The following is a 16,261-nucleotide window of genomic DNA, read 5'->3' as shown; positions in this document are numbered from 1 at the left end:
TGGACTATTGCAGCCGCTGATTTGCTCCTATTCATTCTGGCAAGAAAGTGCCAGAGAATACCATTTCGTAACTCCTAAACGTATGAAGAACGCTTATGTTAATAGCCTACCCCGAATAGGCATACATAAAATGTAGGCGCAACGCTTGTCTATGAAGAAACAGAATTTTGTGGTTCTACCGGAAAATTCTAACAAAAAATGCGTAGTTATTAGAAGCTTCGCCTTTTAAGTGGCTTGCGCTTTCCATCCAAAGTAGTTTTCGGCTTTATACTGACCCCGCAATTATGAATTAATTCTTATTTGGTTGGGTTAACATTTCTGGCTCGTAACTCGTTGGCTTGTAATTAAACTCTCCTCTGCGCTCTTATTTCCGACAACAAATTGACACGGAACTTTTTTACGATCTTACTGAAGGAGCAAGAACCGCGTACTTCTAGCCCTGATCAAGCCAACACACTCTTTCTCAGACGGAGGAGAGTCCTCGACCTGCTCTCCCCTGATTGTACTCTCCCTATTGTCTCTAAGGCTCAGCTAATATGTTCGTTTTCAGTGTCGTTAGTTACTGTGAAGGTTGATCGCTAGCATGTTTGTCTATTAAGGACACGTGGTACTGTAAATTCATACTGTTTCATGCTGGAAAGCATTTAGCAGCATTAAATCAGTGCATTAAAGCGAGCAAGACTACGATTTTTAATATCTGGTACTTAACGTGGTGGTACTTGTGTGTGTGTAATGCAATATCATAGTATTACGTGCTCACTGTGTTTCAGTGACGAAAATAGTTGATATTATCTTCTGGATACTCGTTGGCGGATTATTTAGTCACTTATCATGGTCGTAACGGTATGGATCGAAACACTCAGTTCGGTGGAACTCACAAAACACAAGTAAAAAGTGACTTTTGCAGTAGTGCGTTATTCGCGAGATAATAAGATATGAATAAATCGAAGACACGCATGCGGCTTAAAGTCAAGGCACATTAGTATTATTGGTTTTTTAGTTATCATTGCTAACGAACGTTTTAATCGTATTAAGTATGTTATATATCGTGTATGTTGCTTGACACAACCTTATCTGCGATTTATTTGGTGAAAGTAGCTATGCCATGAACTGCGGCTCGGGGTCCATGGAATTGATTTATTTGATGATGAGTGAGTTTGGTTCTTGCAATTGAGGAGTGCCACCAGATATTATTTTACTAAATATATAGCTGGCTGGAAAAAATGGTCTCATTCAAACTGCGCCTCGAGGCACTACTTGACCCGGCAAAATTAACCGAAGCAGACAGCCTTGTTGGAATGTTTGCAGTGATATTTATTATTGTCTTTTCCTCGTGGTCTGCCGTCGTCTGTTACCGAATGTTTGTTTGTGTCTTTTAGCGTATTTGTTATCGTTGTATCAATAATTCAGTGGCGACGACGACAATTCAGCAAGTGTTTCGATCGTTGCAACTGTCCTTCTTAGGCAGCCAAGCCTCTAACCTACGGAGCATATAGGCTAGCAGACAACGAACCAACAGCCGCGGACCGCCATTGCAGTAGTAAATGGCAGAAGAGGCCGTAACAGCAGCAGGTGTAATTGGTGCTGCCTGGCTTTCCTCTATAACCATTACCAGCACGATTACGACGGCCATCATTATTCTCTGCTCTGCTAGCCAAGATGGCAGCCATCGTGTGCGGCGGTAGTAACCGTGGCAAGTAGTTGTTGCTATCGTGTGTGAGTGGCAAGAAGGAGTATAAGAAAGGAGTCTCCTTCCTTCAAGAAGAGCCCAACCGTCGCACGGAGTTGCCACGCGAGTCGTGGCCGAAGGGTTACTAGCACAAAATACGACAAAATGGTCCAAATTGATTATAAATAGTGTCATGACACCACGGCGACGATGACGACGGCAAGGACCGCTACTAGCAACTGCATTTAGTGGTTGCTGAAATTAACGTTCTGTGTACCCTACCAGTCGACCATCGGTGGTCCTTGTGAGCCAAAAACCAAATACCACCAACTTAAACAAACAGACACTTTCTCTTATTTGATCCGACATTTTGTACCCATTTATTTACTACAATTATTTAAGCGAAGCCTCTCCGATAGCGTGTACACACCCGCATCGCTGATTCAACACGCGCTCTGGTTCATGGCTGGAGAAATTTGTAGGTGTTCGTCGACGACTAGCACCGATTACTCAACCAAGTGCAACCATTTTGCTAGATTTACTGCTTTGCTACTACAGTTTGAATAGAATAGCTCTAATAACAACAATCGCATCTAAACCCTATAATTGCTGCCCTTCCGACGCACGAGTGCTACATACATTTATGTACTATAACTGGTGTCGCCTTGTTGTAGTTTTGAGGAAATGATGCAGTTCTGCTGAAGTAGGTGTCTAGGTTTGAACTTCTGCTTCACTTTTGCGTGGGCACACTAAAAGCAATTAGGGTTTACGACGAAACCGTTTTATCAGCTAAGTAAAGAGAAGTTCTCATGTGTTTGGGTGTCTATAAAGAAAAATAAGTGTTCTGTCGGGAGTCGTTTGTAGTATCGTGTGATAGTAAAGCTGACGATAGTGATAGGCTTTGTTGCCTTTGGGTCTTCTAGGTGTATGAGCATGGGAAACTCGCCAAAGCGTGCTGTGGTTAGAGTACGATCTGATTTATCTTCGCTATAATTACGAGATCGAATTGGTGCTTCTATTTGTATTACTAGTGCTATTGCCGCGAATTAAGTGTGCGGGTACCGTTAACAACGGAAAATTTGAGGTTTCAGCATCGGTAGCCACAAGTGGTAAAACGGACCTAATCTACAATTTGATCTGTTGGTAACAACAACAGTCCTATATCTCCCAACATCATCCCCACCCTCATACTATTCAACATTGAGTGCACACGAGTACTACTACATCAGCAACAGCAACATCATCAAGCAGGATGAGTTTCTTCACGAAGCTCTCTTCCCTCGTCCGTAACAACTCCATCAACAAGGTACCAACGATCCCATCTTCAATGTACACTTCACGAGGTGTTTCACGAAGTGTAACTCTCCCTATCCGATGACTGAGAATAGAGAGCACGAGGGCAGGTCAGATGACGATCGATGCATGCGCTGTTCGGCGTTGCGTTCATTCTCTGCTCTCAACCGCAATGAATTGTATCAAGTTGTCTGTTGGGACGAACAGCGAAAGAGCCTTTTTTTGTCTGTAAAAATATCAAGCCGGTAGGGCCGTGCACGAGGGAAGTCTAATGAAAATCAGTTTAACTAAATCATAGTTTCATTTACAACCTGCAAAGTAATGCAATTAATATGGCTAATCAGGTCGCACACAGCATGACATTCAACGAAGCCTCGTGAATTCTGTCTATTAGTAACTCAACAGCGTAAACAGGGAACGACTTGGGACCGCTATAATGAATCTAGACTAATCATCGATTTGATTAGAGTGAATTTACCTAGAAAGAAAATGGGCTTGCTATTGATTTTTCACTTAGCGTTCTTATTGCATACCCTAACACCGCAGATAAAAATAAACCGCAGATAAAAATAAACCTAAGTTGCTCGTGAAGTCCCAAATTTACCCCAGTTTACGGTTCCACTTTCAGCACTGTTAATTGTGACTCCATTCACCTAAGGTACTTTCCAATTTCTATTCGACTTCGGTGGGGATTTTTAATATGGTTTTATTGCCGCTAGAATATGAGACAGTCATTCCCAGGTCTCTGTTAAGGTGTTTATGGGCTTTGACATACCCGTTCTTAAACCTTTGATAAACCTTGAGTGTGTCAATCTACCTTTGCGACTACTGATAAAAAGCTGATCGTTGTTGGTCTATGTGCCACCGTCCATCTGTTCGGTTACTTGGAGCGCGTGTATCTCCAAATGGCGTGCTTCGTGCAAATTACAACGGCTCGAGTTATCACAGTTCATGACAGTATTTAATGGAGGATTCATCCATTCGACCTAGTCCTAATTTAGCATTTTTAATAATCTTCTCTCTTGGGCAGAGATATATCGAGAGGAATATCGATTTCTTGGTTTAAAATGCTGATGAAATTAGCTGGTTGTTGATTGGCAAGATGCATGAGAAAATATAACTTGATTAATTATTCGACTACTAGTGTTTGCCACTGAGAACCAACCGACTATCATGCAATTACTTGGACTCTCATTTATCACGCTTTGTAGTAGGTTGTCGACTTCAAGCTCCTATTAGGCGTAAAGCCAATTGATTTAATTAACAAAAAAAAACTCCCTTGGCTCTCAAGCGGCCCAATCGGAATCCTTAACCAATACGATGCAGTTTTTTCTCAACAAGTAAGCTTGCTCTCCAATGCTCCCGAATAAGAAAACTGGGACTATAGTAAACGCTTCGGCCGCTCAAAGCTGTTCCGCGTGTTTTTAACCTGGAGGTAAAAGATAACTTCGACTGCAAGCTGTTGTTATTCGCTCAATCTGAGTTAGTTGGCCAGATCGTAGACGATACATTTTTGGCCTACCCATCTATTGTGACGTGTGCCTGTTTACTTATGATATTATTATATCATTATATAATTTATGTTACGGTTCAAGTTTCTGCATGTATGCCCATCAGTATAGGAAAAAATCAAGTTTATTACTTGCTTTTTATTATTACGTTACTTGTTAAAAAAAAAATGTTACTGATCTGTAGTTTTGCCCAGTTAAACTAAAAAATCTCACGGATGATACGCCAATCTACATATTTAATCCCTACTAAACCTTGAAAATGGCAAACATCATAGTGTATTTACCACAAACAAACCAGGGAGCGCAGCAGTGCCGTTGTGGCAGACTAAATGATAGCAATAATTAGCAGTACCTCATTTTTATTAGCATATAGCATTACCTAGCACAAACTCAGGCGTTACATAATAATGCAACTAAAATTCGATTAATGTATGCGTCTATCAAAATTTAGCTTTTCTGAATATACGTAAACACAAGTTTGGCATAAACAGAGTTCTGTATTTTTAAGTCAACTGGCTGAACTCAAATCCACATTGCGGAGTCGTTTATAATTAAGAAATTCATTGATACATGCTTATTTAATTAGATCTATTTCGCTGTATTGCCCGTATTCTCTGTCTGAACGATTTCCTAACTTAACATTTCGTGTGTCATAAAGCGGATTCTTCAACTTACTTCACCCAGATATAAAGTATTTCAGCTAAAAAAGAAATTTGTTGTTCTAATATTGTTGTTAATGTTGTGTAAATGATAGTGTTACGCTAACTTCTCAATGACTTGCAAAAAAACCTGACATATAAGCAATTATGTAGGTATTGTATTTCTATGTGTTCATAAGGTGTATAGTCTAATCAAAACGAATCTAGTTAATTTCACTTATCTGAGCAGCATGAGTCCACTCTAGAATGAATTTGTTGATAATACATATCGAAAGTACAATTGTGTAAGTCTGTTACCTGAACTGAGCCGGTAATAATTACAAAAAAGGAGCAATGAAGGTCGGCTGTTACAGCACTTAAAGAACTACATTGGCATCGTCGGCTGTTGAATAATATGTGAAACTGTAGTGAGTACTGTGAATTTTCTATTATGTTTCAGTAGGATGCCACATTTAAATATTGAAACTATTCATTTGCGAACTGCACAGGCCTCTCGCTACTTCAATGTGAACCAACTGAGTTTGAAAGAAATAACCTAGTGCACTATGATGCTAGATAAATCGTAAGACGCAGTAGTGTTTCTATGTGTGATTTTTCATAAAAAGGGGGAAGGTTCTTTCTATTAATGAAAGGTATAACCATTTTGGATAGGACCAGTCGAAGCCAAGAAAAAATATGTGGCCATCTTAAGCTATATGTAAATGCAGCTACAGACCAAAGGCACTAATCAGTTCATTATTTGTGTGACTTTTGTATGGTGTACAGAGTGCCAATTCAATTTGCGAACCGATGTAATGATTTAGTTTTCCATATTTTAGATTCTAATGCTATGTTAAGAAAACACTTGAACCTTACCGACTGATACAACTTAATACTGTAATAATTCAACTAGACCCTGACTGAGTCTGAGAACACGATGTTGAAGGATGGTTTTGTCGATCTCAGTATACATTCTTCGCATTGAGGAATTCCTCTTTGAAAATTCTTCGTCAGTCTGGTTCTTTTAATGTGTTGCACAGAATTTTGTCTTGTTGAGTGGTTTTAAGATATGTGGAACAGTTTGGCTTTTTTATTACATCAATGTTTTCATTAACAATGTAGTTAATAAAATAGGACATTAGCAAAAAACGTTTAAAAACATTTCGCTGATGATAGGTGTTTATTATTATTAGTTATGAAAATCTATTAATGTTTTTGTATGTATAATAGCATGATCAAGGATACATCGATTGACATGATTTATTTATGAATGTGGCATGTCTACCTATAACACTTGCACTATCGTTGCATCAAAATGTTTAGTCATTTCTTGAGGAGATCGAACGGTAGTTTAAATTACTCGTTCAAAGCTAACCCTTAATACTTGTATGGCTTTATAGGACGGTCCAACGAGCGATGACCTCGCAACCGAAAAAAAGCGAAATAAAGTTGATTCAGAAAAGAGAAAAACAGCAGAGGCTGATATAACCTCAAAGGAAGTTGTCAGTAAAGCAGACAATGAAAATAAGTCAGATGGTACAGGTTCTGGCAGCTATGAAAATGAAGACAATGAGGTCGGGGTAGCGGCTACTTCACCCATAGAAACTTATGATAAGAAAGGCCAAAACGTTAGCTCAATAACAACAACAACAACAGAACTGACGTCTTCTAAAGTTTCGGCTAAAGACGACAAAGAAGCGAATACGCTTCAAGCAGCGGTCACATCCTCTTTACTTGCTATAGAGAAAAATAACCAGAAAGACAAAATACAGGAAGAAATTGTCGCACCCATCGTTGTCGAAAGGAATGAAGTACAGAAAATTATACTAAAGTCGTCGCGTTCAAGAAGTGCTACTGAGAGTGACAAGTGGGGTGCATCTGCAACCCTGGAAATCATTTCGACGCATAGTGAGGTGGAGGATACTGCGGCCGATAAAGTCGTTACATCATCCTCTAAGACTCCTCTTGTTCAAGTTAGCAAGACAGAGACTGACAACAAGAAGAACGTACTGTCGCCATCTACACCCGTTATCGATACTGTAACAGAAAACTCCAAAGAACAAAACGGGCAAAAAGAAGATAGCGATGCCGCTTTGTCGAAATCGCTCCTAGACGGTGTCGCTGATGCCCATAAGAAGTACAGTGTAGAAGGGCCGGAGGACAGTTTAGAGCAGAAGCCTACTATTTCGTGTGAAACACGTAACGACCTCACAACCGTAAACGATAACGTACTGCTTCATTTGAAGACAGAGCAAGTTCCAGTGAAAACACTTTCTGCCAGACAAACTGATGAGAGGGACGATGCGGCGCCTGTGAATTACCTATCGGTAGACTTAAGGTCGGTAGATTTAACGGCAGAAGATAAACGGGCCACTGCCGATAATTCTGGAGCATGCATCGAAAGACAAAAGCAGAATGCCGATCCTGCTAGCTACGGAGTACAGAAAAAGTTTACATCTGAAGATGTACTCGAACAAGCTCACACCGACGAACTTTGTGGAGTAACAGCTAAACGAGAAGAGTTGTTGCCGACAGAAACTCTAGCGCATAAATCAGAACTGCTTACAGGAAAAAGTGCTGAGGAATTTATAAGACAGACGATTAAGTTACAGTCCGCTTGCAAAACTACTTCACCCTCTGGTGAGATGGACGACAAATCAAAGACGGAGACCACGGAAAGCGGTACACAGAGTACTTCCTCTACAGCAATTGAGGATAGTAAACAGCAAAAAACAGAACAATCCGCTAGAAGCAATGCTGAACAAGAAACAGCAGCTGCTCCAGCTACACCTAATAATCTAAAGATCGTGAAAAAACTTGCAGATGATGGTGACACTGCGAACCGATTAGCGGAGGAAAAGAAAGTTGAATTGAGTTTCAACGAAGCCGTAGCAGAGAAGGAGAATGTGACTGATGGCAAACAGACGTCAAAGGATGAAAAAACTGACCTGATTTCGGTGGAGCAAATAAGCTCAGTTCAAGCTATCAAGGAAGCTAGTCATTTAATTGAGTCAGAGAACGTCGGTGCGGCTGTACTAATTACTGAAAGTACAGAGCCCGCAACTGTTAAGGTTTTCGAGCCCAAAAGTGAAAGTGTAAAAGACAATACTGAGCCTGAAGGCGGAAATACAAAAAAGAAATCTGAGCCTGAAGAAAAAAGTCTCAAAGAGAAAACTTCGGTGGTAACCGAAAATGAAAACCAGAAACCAGCTGCCCATACGTTGGGCGGATCGCCTAAATTTGCCGAAGCTGTCAAAGACGAAGCAGCGGTTGACGAGGGAATTGTAGAAAATGGTAAATGTTATTCTGATGTAGTTTCCCTATAACTTCTAGGTAATTGAATGTCGTATTGTATATGTCCATGCAGATTTTAATCACGCTTTGTGTTAATCGCATGCCGATATATTGTTTTTTTCTGCAGGGGCGGAGGACGATGGCGAGCACTCGTCAGATTTTACAGACGAAGAAGTAGAGCCCCCCGAAACTGAAAGCCAGAAAAGTGTGGCGGCTTCGGGCGATGCCGGTAGTAACAACAGGAAAGCAGAACCTGACGGAAATCACGATGAAGCACACGATGACGAGGATGTGGGAGAGGATCTGGACTTCGACGAGGACAAGAGAAATCCGCAATACATCCCGAAGAAGGGTGCCTTCTATGAGCACGACGATCGTCGCGGAACTGATGACGAAAGCGATGAAGATACTACCGGTGGTGCAAGAGGTGAGGATGGGTTGAAGGCAGGCGACGGAACGGAGTCTGGAGCCGGCGGTGCGGGAGGCATCGGCGGACGTGGCGATAGCCCCGAACTTTGTGGTCGGGGTGGTCGAGCCCCGAAAGTACTTCAAAGTGAGACCCGTGACCGTTGGGAACATGACCTGTACGACGCCTCGGAGCAGGGACCTAAGAGTGTAGACGAGCTGATTGCGCAATACGGTTACGATATCCGCGACGAGTCAGCGGCGCCGCGCGCTGCTAGACGCCGTAAGTACGGCCGTGGTCCGAACAAGTATAGTCGGGATTGGCAAGACGAAAAGGCCTACCACAGCCGGGCTACCCACGGCGGCCAGGAGCGCCACGAGCGTCATACCGGCAGAGAGGGAGGAAGAGGGGATAACAATAAGGAATACCACCCACGGAAGGATGATTTCCCTTGTTTGAACACTGCATCACAGCAGCAGCAGCAGCAGCAACCACAACAACATGCCTCGAAGGATAAGGATCATGAAAGAGAGAATCGAGACCACGGGGGGGCAAGCCGAAGTGAGCGTGGAGATACTAGAGATAATCGCCGTGAGAAGGATGCCCCACGCCGAAGTGACGGCGGCAACAAACACGAAGTACAGAGAAGAGAACTTCCCAAAAAAGGTTAGCGTAAGCACTAGCATGAGCTCTTCAAATATACCCCCGTCTTTATCTTTATCTCACTTACATTATCATTAACCACAACTAATGTAATCTGCTGGTGATGGCAGTCGTTTTCTCGTGAAAGCTATGCCTCTAACTGCCTTGTCATAGTTTATTTGACACAACATGTATCTGTTTAACGTTACCATGAATGCGGATGTGTATCTTAACCTCTTTTCCTTGCTGTGTTGTTTACACACTTTATTCCTTAATGCGGCTCTATGCGGGATTGTCTCTCAATTGTAATACAACTTCGTATAAACGTAGACCCGATAGGGGGCAATGGGCCCTCTTATCCAACCACTGCCTATCCTTTTACGTGGAGCCAACGGGCGAGCAGTTCAGCCAACCCCGCGCAGTCTCTAGGGGGTGCAGATGCTACCGACAATACAACGTTGAGCCATGAAGCGAACACGTCCTCTTCCATAACCCAAACGGCAATGACAACGCATAATATCAATACAACGACAAGCACAGCTGCAGCAGCTGCAGTAGTAGCAGCAACAGCTGCTGCTGCAGCAGCTAGTGCCGCAGCAACGAGCACAGCAGTACCAAAAGTCTCTGCGGCTTTAGTGTCTACAGCCGGCACGCAGCCATCTGAATCCCCAAGTGGCCACAAAGAGCCACCAGCAGCAGGTGCAGGAGGACCGTCGCCTTATCAGCCAGTTGCAGTGCGTAACGAAAGTCTATTCGAAAACGCGTCGCTGACTGCTGCTGCTGCAGGAGGAAACGAGCGCAGTTTCAACGGGAACCGTGGCGTCTGGGACAGGGCAAATCGAGATGCTGACGAACAACAACCACTCGAATGGCGGAGTGGCCGCGGGGCTGACAGTTACGGAAGCCGTGGTGGACATCATGGAGATCGGAGGGACAGGGGCGATCGAGGTGGGGAGAGAGACCGCGACTACAATGGAAGCGGTCGAGATTATGGCGGAAACGGGCGAAATGGGGGGGGTCAGGGGTATTACGATAGGGATTATCGCAGGGGTGATCGTATGGATCGAACAGATCGGGACCATAACAGCGGGTCGCGGGGCGGCGGAGATGTGGGTCATCGCGTGATTGGAGGCGACCGTGACCGGTGGAGAAATCAGGGCTCGGGACGATTTGGTGATCACCGTAGCGGAGGTTACGGTAGGTGGCGGGAACGAGACTTTTCACTGAACTGAGTGATCAGTCAACTGCCAGATTGTGCCTGAGCTTCCTAGTAATCTGGGGCACGTTGTGAGAACCCAAGCGGTGTAGTATTTGTGATATTCGCATGCTTAGCTTGGGTATCAGTTTGTATCATATAGTGCTTGAAAAAGAAATACTTCTCGTTGGGTAAACTTACAGCGTTTCAGATTTAGATTGCAGCTTTTTTGGTTTACAAAAGAGGAACTGGCATATTAGAATACATCTAAATATTCTCGAATTCGATCTAAAGACAAATTACCTTGCGGAGTGTCCTCTGCATGCGCGGCAACGGACAGCTCCGTTTGCTGTAATCAGCACAAAAAGTATTCCTTATATCTGATTTTACTTTTTTATATGGCATCATTATAAAACACTCATTTAATTGTTTATTGACGAAATTATGCACAATGTCTTGTCAAGTATCATGGCGTTGATAGTGCTTACCTTTCTCCATTTGATAGCCTTATAAAAACCATTAAGCCTTTTATCCTTATTTTCAACAATGCTAACAGACCTGAGACACAAATTGGACAACAACCGAAATAACGATCGTTTCGATTCGCGTGGCGACAACCGTCGGGACAATCGAGGAGGTCAGCGTGATATCTTTGGAGATAGTCACAATGGTCATTCGCGTGGTGGTGGTGATAGTTATCGGGATAATTACCGCGATAGCAACAATTATAGAGATTCTCGTGATAATTATTCAAGAGACAACAATCGTACGGGCGGTGGAGATGGTCACGGTTACCGGGATTCTCGCGATGGCGGTTACCGAGATCGGGCGGACCGTGACCGTGAACGCGATCGTGATGGGGGTAACACGCGGGACCAGAGAGCGGATAGCAGCTATCGCGGCAATAACAATCGTTCTGATAACAACGGAAGGGATTCCGGCTACAACCAGAGTCGGAGTGACAATAATCACAGGGAGAATTGGCGGGAAGGTCGCGATTCGTACCGCGAAAACTTCCATCGAGACCATGCAGGAGGAGATACGGGCCATCGCGAGAACTTTCAGAAGGATGGCAGTAGTCGCGGAGGATCCGATGTTCGGGATATACGAGGAGGCAATCGGTCGGATCCCGGCAGAAAGATCGGCTCAGGAAGAACACAAGATCCTCGAGCAATCCGAAAGGGGCAACAACAACATCAACAACAGACACAACTACAACAACAGCCGCATCAAATGCATCAGCAACAGCAACATGAGCCTACTACAAACAATAACAACAACAATAATATTAATAATATATCTGGTGGATCAACAGGGCACCAGGGAAAAACTGGGGATGCCGCTCTTGACCGAAAAATCGTCGATGAAAAGCGGCAACATCAACAGCACATTCAACAGCAAAGTAAGCCTATAAGCTACTCTGTAATACATTCAGATATATATATATATATATATATATATATATATATAATATCCAAAAGAATTTGTTTTATTTGATTACCATTAGCTTTCATCGGGCAGCTTAGTTAACTTGTTCAAGAAACCGTGGATGTATATGATCTTTCAATTTTGGGTCTTGTACATTGTTTCCCGTTGATTTTCTTCCAGATGCTACAAATGTGAGTGAAAACAAACGGTATACTGCACAAAGAGCCGCTACAAGAGCGGAGTACGGTGCAAATCAGGTACCGGCCAGCCAATCGCAACCTCTGCCTCCTCAGCCGCAGCATCACGCGCCTGCTACCCATCAGCCTATGGCATCAACCCATCCTCATTCTAACCATAATCCGCCACCACCGCCTCATGCAGGACAGCAGCATCCCGCCTACTATGAGGTGGCGCCACCCCATGGCCATCCGCCCCCTGGGGCGTCCTACTTCGTCTCGCAGGCGTTTGATTCCGGTGCTGTACCAACGGGAGCACCACCGCAAGGATTTGCGCCTGCACCGTTTATGGGTCCACCACCGCCATTTATCACTTCGCAGACACACGCTGCTCCGTTCATGATGGGCGGGCCGGTGGCCCCCGATGGCTCAGTGCACCATGGTCCACCCCATGGGCATCACCATCCCAAAGCACAGCTGATTCCACCAAACGGTGGAATTACGTATTTCTCACCACAGCAGCAAATGTATATCTCGCACCAACAGAAGCCTCCCCAGCCGAGACCGAAGGCAATCATACCTATCGTACCACCTCCAGATGCGGCCAATCATAAGAATTCAAACGCATCAGCTGTCGCTAGCGGAGGCAATCCTGCTGGAAATTCTTCTGGTGGAGGACAAGGCGGCCCCGAACCTGGCGCAGCTGCGCCAGCCCAGGTAGAAGCCTAAACCCATCGACAGAGAAGCGCAGCCTATAGTAGGCAAATATTTGCGGGTTGCATCAACAAAGATCGAACTAGCGCACAGCCGATTCTATATATTTAGCAGATGATTACTATTGTCAATATTCTTGCAGCAAATTTAGGTGAAGCAAAGGTACGGGAGAGAGGAAAGGAGTAGCCAGGAGAGGGTTATAGTCGGTATGATGCTGCGCATGAAGACAATTACCCCTCTAAGTACTCATCCGAACATCGAGCGCCAGTCAAGTTCGTGGTATTGGTTTGTACTGGTGAATGTTTCGTGAGTAATGAAGTATGAGCAAGCACAAAATCACGTCAAATAGTCATGAAGTTAATTCCTTTTGGCATGATCGACTTAAGATCGTGTCTGGCACGCTAGACCAAAATAAGGATTTTACTTTTTATTAATCGGCAATTACACCGAAATCTTAGAAGGGAGATCACGAGTAATGGCTACGGAACGCGAGTAGCGTAGAAAAAGTACAAGTCAGTGTGGCCGCGCCTGATAAGTCTATCTATATAAATACATTATTACTGCTATAATGGGTAAAATTAGCTAGTAGTTAGTTCCAAATGTCATTATGCTGGGCTCGGATATAAATTTAGGTATACATTAAGAAGGCGAGCGAGAATGAAAGAGAAAAGAGAACGCAAGACAAACGAACTGAGTGAAAAGTAATGAAATAAGCTTACACAGGTTTACGCACGCACGCATTTTCATATCTGCAAAATACGAAAAACACTGTAGTTGGACACATTTTAGAAAAACTGACATCGAAATAGTCTCTGTATGTTGTAACTTTGATTAGAAAAATGTACCCTCGGGCATGACCAATAACACCAAGCTCATAATCTTATTTGATGATAGAGTACAATTTTTCGACGCTTTTTTCACACGCCTATCACTATGATTACCTATAATTTTATTCGATACAGACAGCCAAAACCTGGGATTCGGGCTATTGTCTACTAGTTGGTTCATAACGTCGATCTAGTCTAGGCAATGGTCTTCTGTCCGTTTGTGGAGGGAGACAAGTGGGATCTCGTAGTTCGATAGGCAGAAAAGTTCGCTCGATCTGTCACATCCCACACTTTATCTACGATCACTGATATATATTTGTGTGTGAATACAATTATTGGATTATATAATATTATTAGAATATTATATATTATTAGAATACCTAGGCTGAATACGAAGCAATACAAGCAGTAGTCGTAATTTAGTAGTGTTGATGAACTGTACATTTAAAGAGCAAACTCACCGCTAAGAAAAATGACAACGGCCTCGTAAAAAAATCAGTTAAAATTAACTTTGACTGAAGACTCTGACATCGTCTGTACCGTGTGCATGCTTATTTATTATATGTAGAGGCATAAAAAATGGAGTTACCTAAAGAACATACACACGTTTCTGAAATCCTGCATCGATGCTCTGTATATTATATCACATTTGCCATAAGCATTGGTTATACTATAATTAGCTACTGTCGTAGTCTTGCAACCATAAATGATATAGATATGGGATGTTCTACAGCCAATCGCAATAATAACAAGAAACAGTAGACCATAAAATCGTCGTAGCTTTTCTCTCATTTCTTGATGTCATCAATGTCGGGTTCAATTAGCAACATTTCGATTTTACTACTCACTCGCAGGCCCAGTCTACTTTTGTTAAAACTACTTTTACAGCGAGTATTGTCATGATTATATTATTTTTATGATTATTAAGTAGGAATATTACTTAACCAGCTTAACTAGCGTGTTGCTTCATTAGAAGCGTTCACATATACCGCCAAAATGTAGCCAATGAAGAAAAGGAACACAGCCTCAACAGAGTAAATTTTGTATGGCGCGGCACTTCTCTTTTTTACTTTGTATCGATCAGAGCAGCCCTCCTATGTAAAAAATACGACAAGAAGAATTCGATGTGCTATATGGGTGCAGAATTCACCCTCGCTCCTAGTACAGCAAATTTTCCGAATTCTGGAGAGACAGAAGAATCAGCCGCTCAATTGTCACAGAATATACGATACATACAGCTTTATAAATAAAATATTGTATTTTCCTCTAGCATTGACGACAAGAGCGACATTTTTGGGATCGCTTTGCCCGCCCAACTCATATGGATATACCGTTATTTTTGTTTACCCTCGCAGCCCTTTTCTCCAAATGCGGGTTGAAATAGGAGTTGCTGCATATATATATATATATATATATATGTGGTACACGTGACTAGCACATAGGCACACGTTGTAATATTGCGAGATATGTGTTGCGTCTTATCTTGGACGATGTTTTTTGCTTTACTATTACGACACGCTATGATTGAGCTATGAAGTCTTCTGGCCTTTTCCTAAATGCAGCGAAACGAGGGAGGGTGTAAATAGTGTTAGAAGTGATGGTAAACGTAAAAACAAAAAAATAACGTTAAAGGCCAAAAATAATGCATATAAACGGTATAAGTCAGATGTAGTTGTAGTTGTAATTACAAGCATAAATAACAACAAACAGAAAAATGACTGATAACAGAAAAATGACTGATTTCTGCAAGTATACGACGTGACTGATTTCTTCGAATACACAATGTAACTTATGATAATGTAATAATGCCCTGCTACACTTGGAAGTGAATTCAATTTATGCAAGCTACATTAAAATAATAAAAGTTAGCGTGGCTGTATTGTCTAAAAAAAACCCTGTCGGTTTATTTTCATTTTTTGACAGAACCGGTGATCAGACCCGCTATTCAAAAAACCACCGGCGTTGTAAACTGAAAGCGCGGTTTGCAAATGGCGACTAAAAGTGGCAATGAGGAATAGCGAATAGTGGCAAAACATATCAGAAAAACAATCAAGTATTTGTAAAACGCCATAATCCAAGATGTTTTAATATTTCCTATGCGTTTTCTGCGATACGCCTTGTAAGAAGTGTGACGTTTATCAGTTGACCATTAAAGCATTTGTAGATATATGACCTCTAGATTAGCGCATCGACTTTTGGAGTTTGTGAACATTAGAATAGTGCCATACGACTCCATATTGTTGAAATCCATATTGCTTTAGTTTAAGCATTGGACACAGCATGCACAGCAGATGATCACCAAGTGTAAAAAATACGATCGTCTTTACATGAGCGTCTGCATGTGTGTAAAACGCTGTTCCTTTGAATGCAAACGCTTCCAATGAACTGGGTATGTGTGACTACTACCAGAGGCCCTAGTTTACCTGTGACCACCAGGAAATCAAATTTTGTGCTCTTTGAAGTAAGAA

At 42.6% G+C, this 16,261-nt stretch overlaps 1 protein-coding gene across 6 annotated transcripts; it reads left to right on the top strand.

The window, feature by feature from the left end:
• The first annotated feature begins 548 nt into the window (after window positions 1-548).
• LOC111262339 (uncharacterized) lies at window positions 549-15,686 on the top strand. 6 transcript variants are annotated; one of them, XM_086968832.1, is made up of 7 exons: window positions 1,415-2,147; window positions 2,761-2,975; window positions 6,512-8,405; window positions 8,533-9,477; window positions 9,784-10,650; window positions 11,205-12,050; window positions 12,257-15,686. In XM_086968832.1, the coding sequence occupies exons 2-7, from the start codon at window positions 2,922-2,924 to the stop codon at window positions 12,979-12,981; spliced, it is 5,331 nt and encodes a 1,776-aa protein (XP_086824958.1). In that variant the 5' UTR covers window positions 1,415-2,147; window positions 2,761-2,921; the 3' UTR covers window positions 12,982-15,686. The 6 variants fall into 6 exon arrangements, with proteins under 6 accessions (XP_086824969.1, XP_086824958.1, XP_086824943.1 ...); XM_086968817.1 differs by having other exon boundaries at window positions 2,701-2,975; XM_086968787.1 differs by having other exon boundaries at window positions 2,593-2,975.
• The last annotated feature ends 575 nt before the right edge of the window (window positions 15,687-16,261 follow it).

The sequence above is a fragment of the Varroa jacobsoni genome, unplaced genomic scaffold (genome assembly GCF_002532875.2).
Source record: "Varroa jacobsoni isolate VJ856 unplaced genomic scaffold, vjacob_1.0 scaffold_7, whole genome shotgun sequence".
Lineage (NCBI taxonomy): Eukaryota > Metazoa > Arthropoda > Arachnida > Mesostigmata > Varroidae > Varroa > Varroa jacobsoni.
The sequence above is the reverse complement of the archived record's forward strand: the minus strand, read 5'-3'. Positions and strand labels throughout refer to the sequence as shown.

Bases quoted from the DNA above. Each gene is read 5' to 3' on its own strand.
- LOC111262339 (XM_086968832.1), top strand. From the start codon at position 2,922: ATGAGTTTCTTCACGAAGCTCTCTTCCCTCGTCCGTAACAACTCCATC. The intron at 8,406-8,532 runs GTAAATGTTATT...TTTTTTCTGCAG, and splicing joins CGAGGGAATTGTAGAAAATG to GGGCGGAGGACGATGGCGAG. The intron at 12,051-12,256 runs GTAAGCCTATAA...ATTTTCTTCCAG, and splicing joins ACAGCACATTCAACAGCAAA to ATGCTACAAATGTGAGTGAA.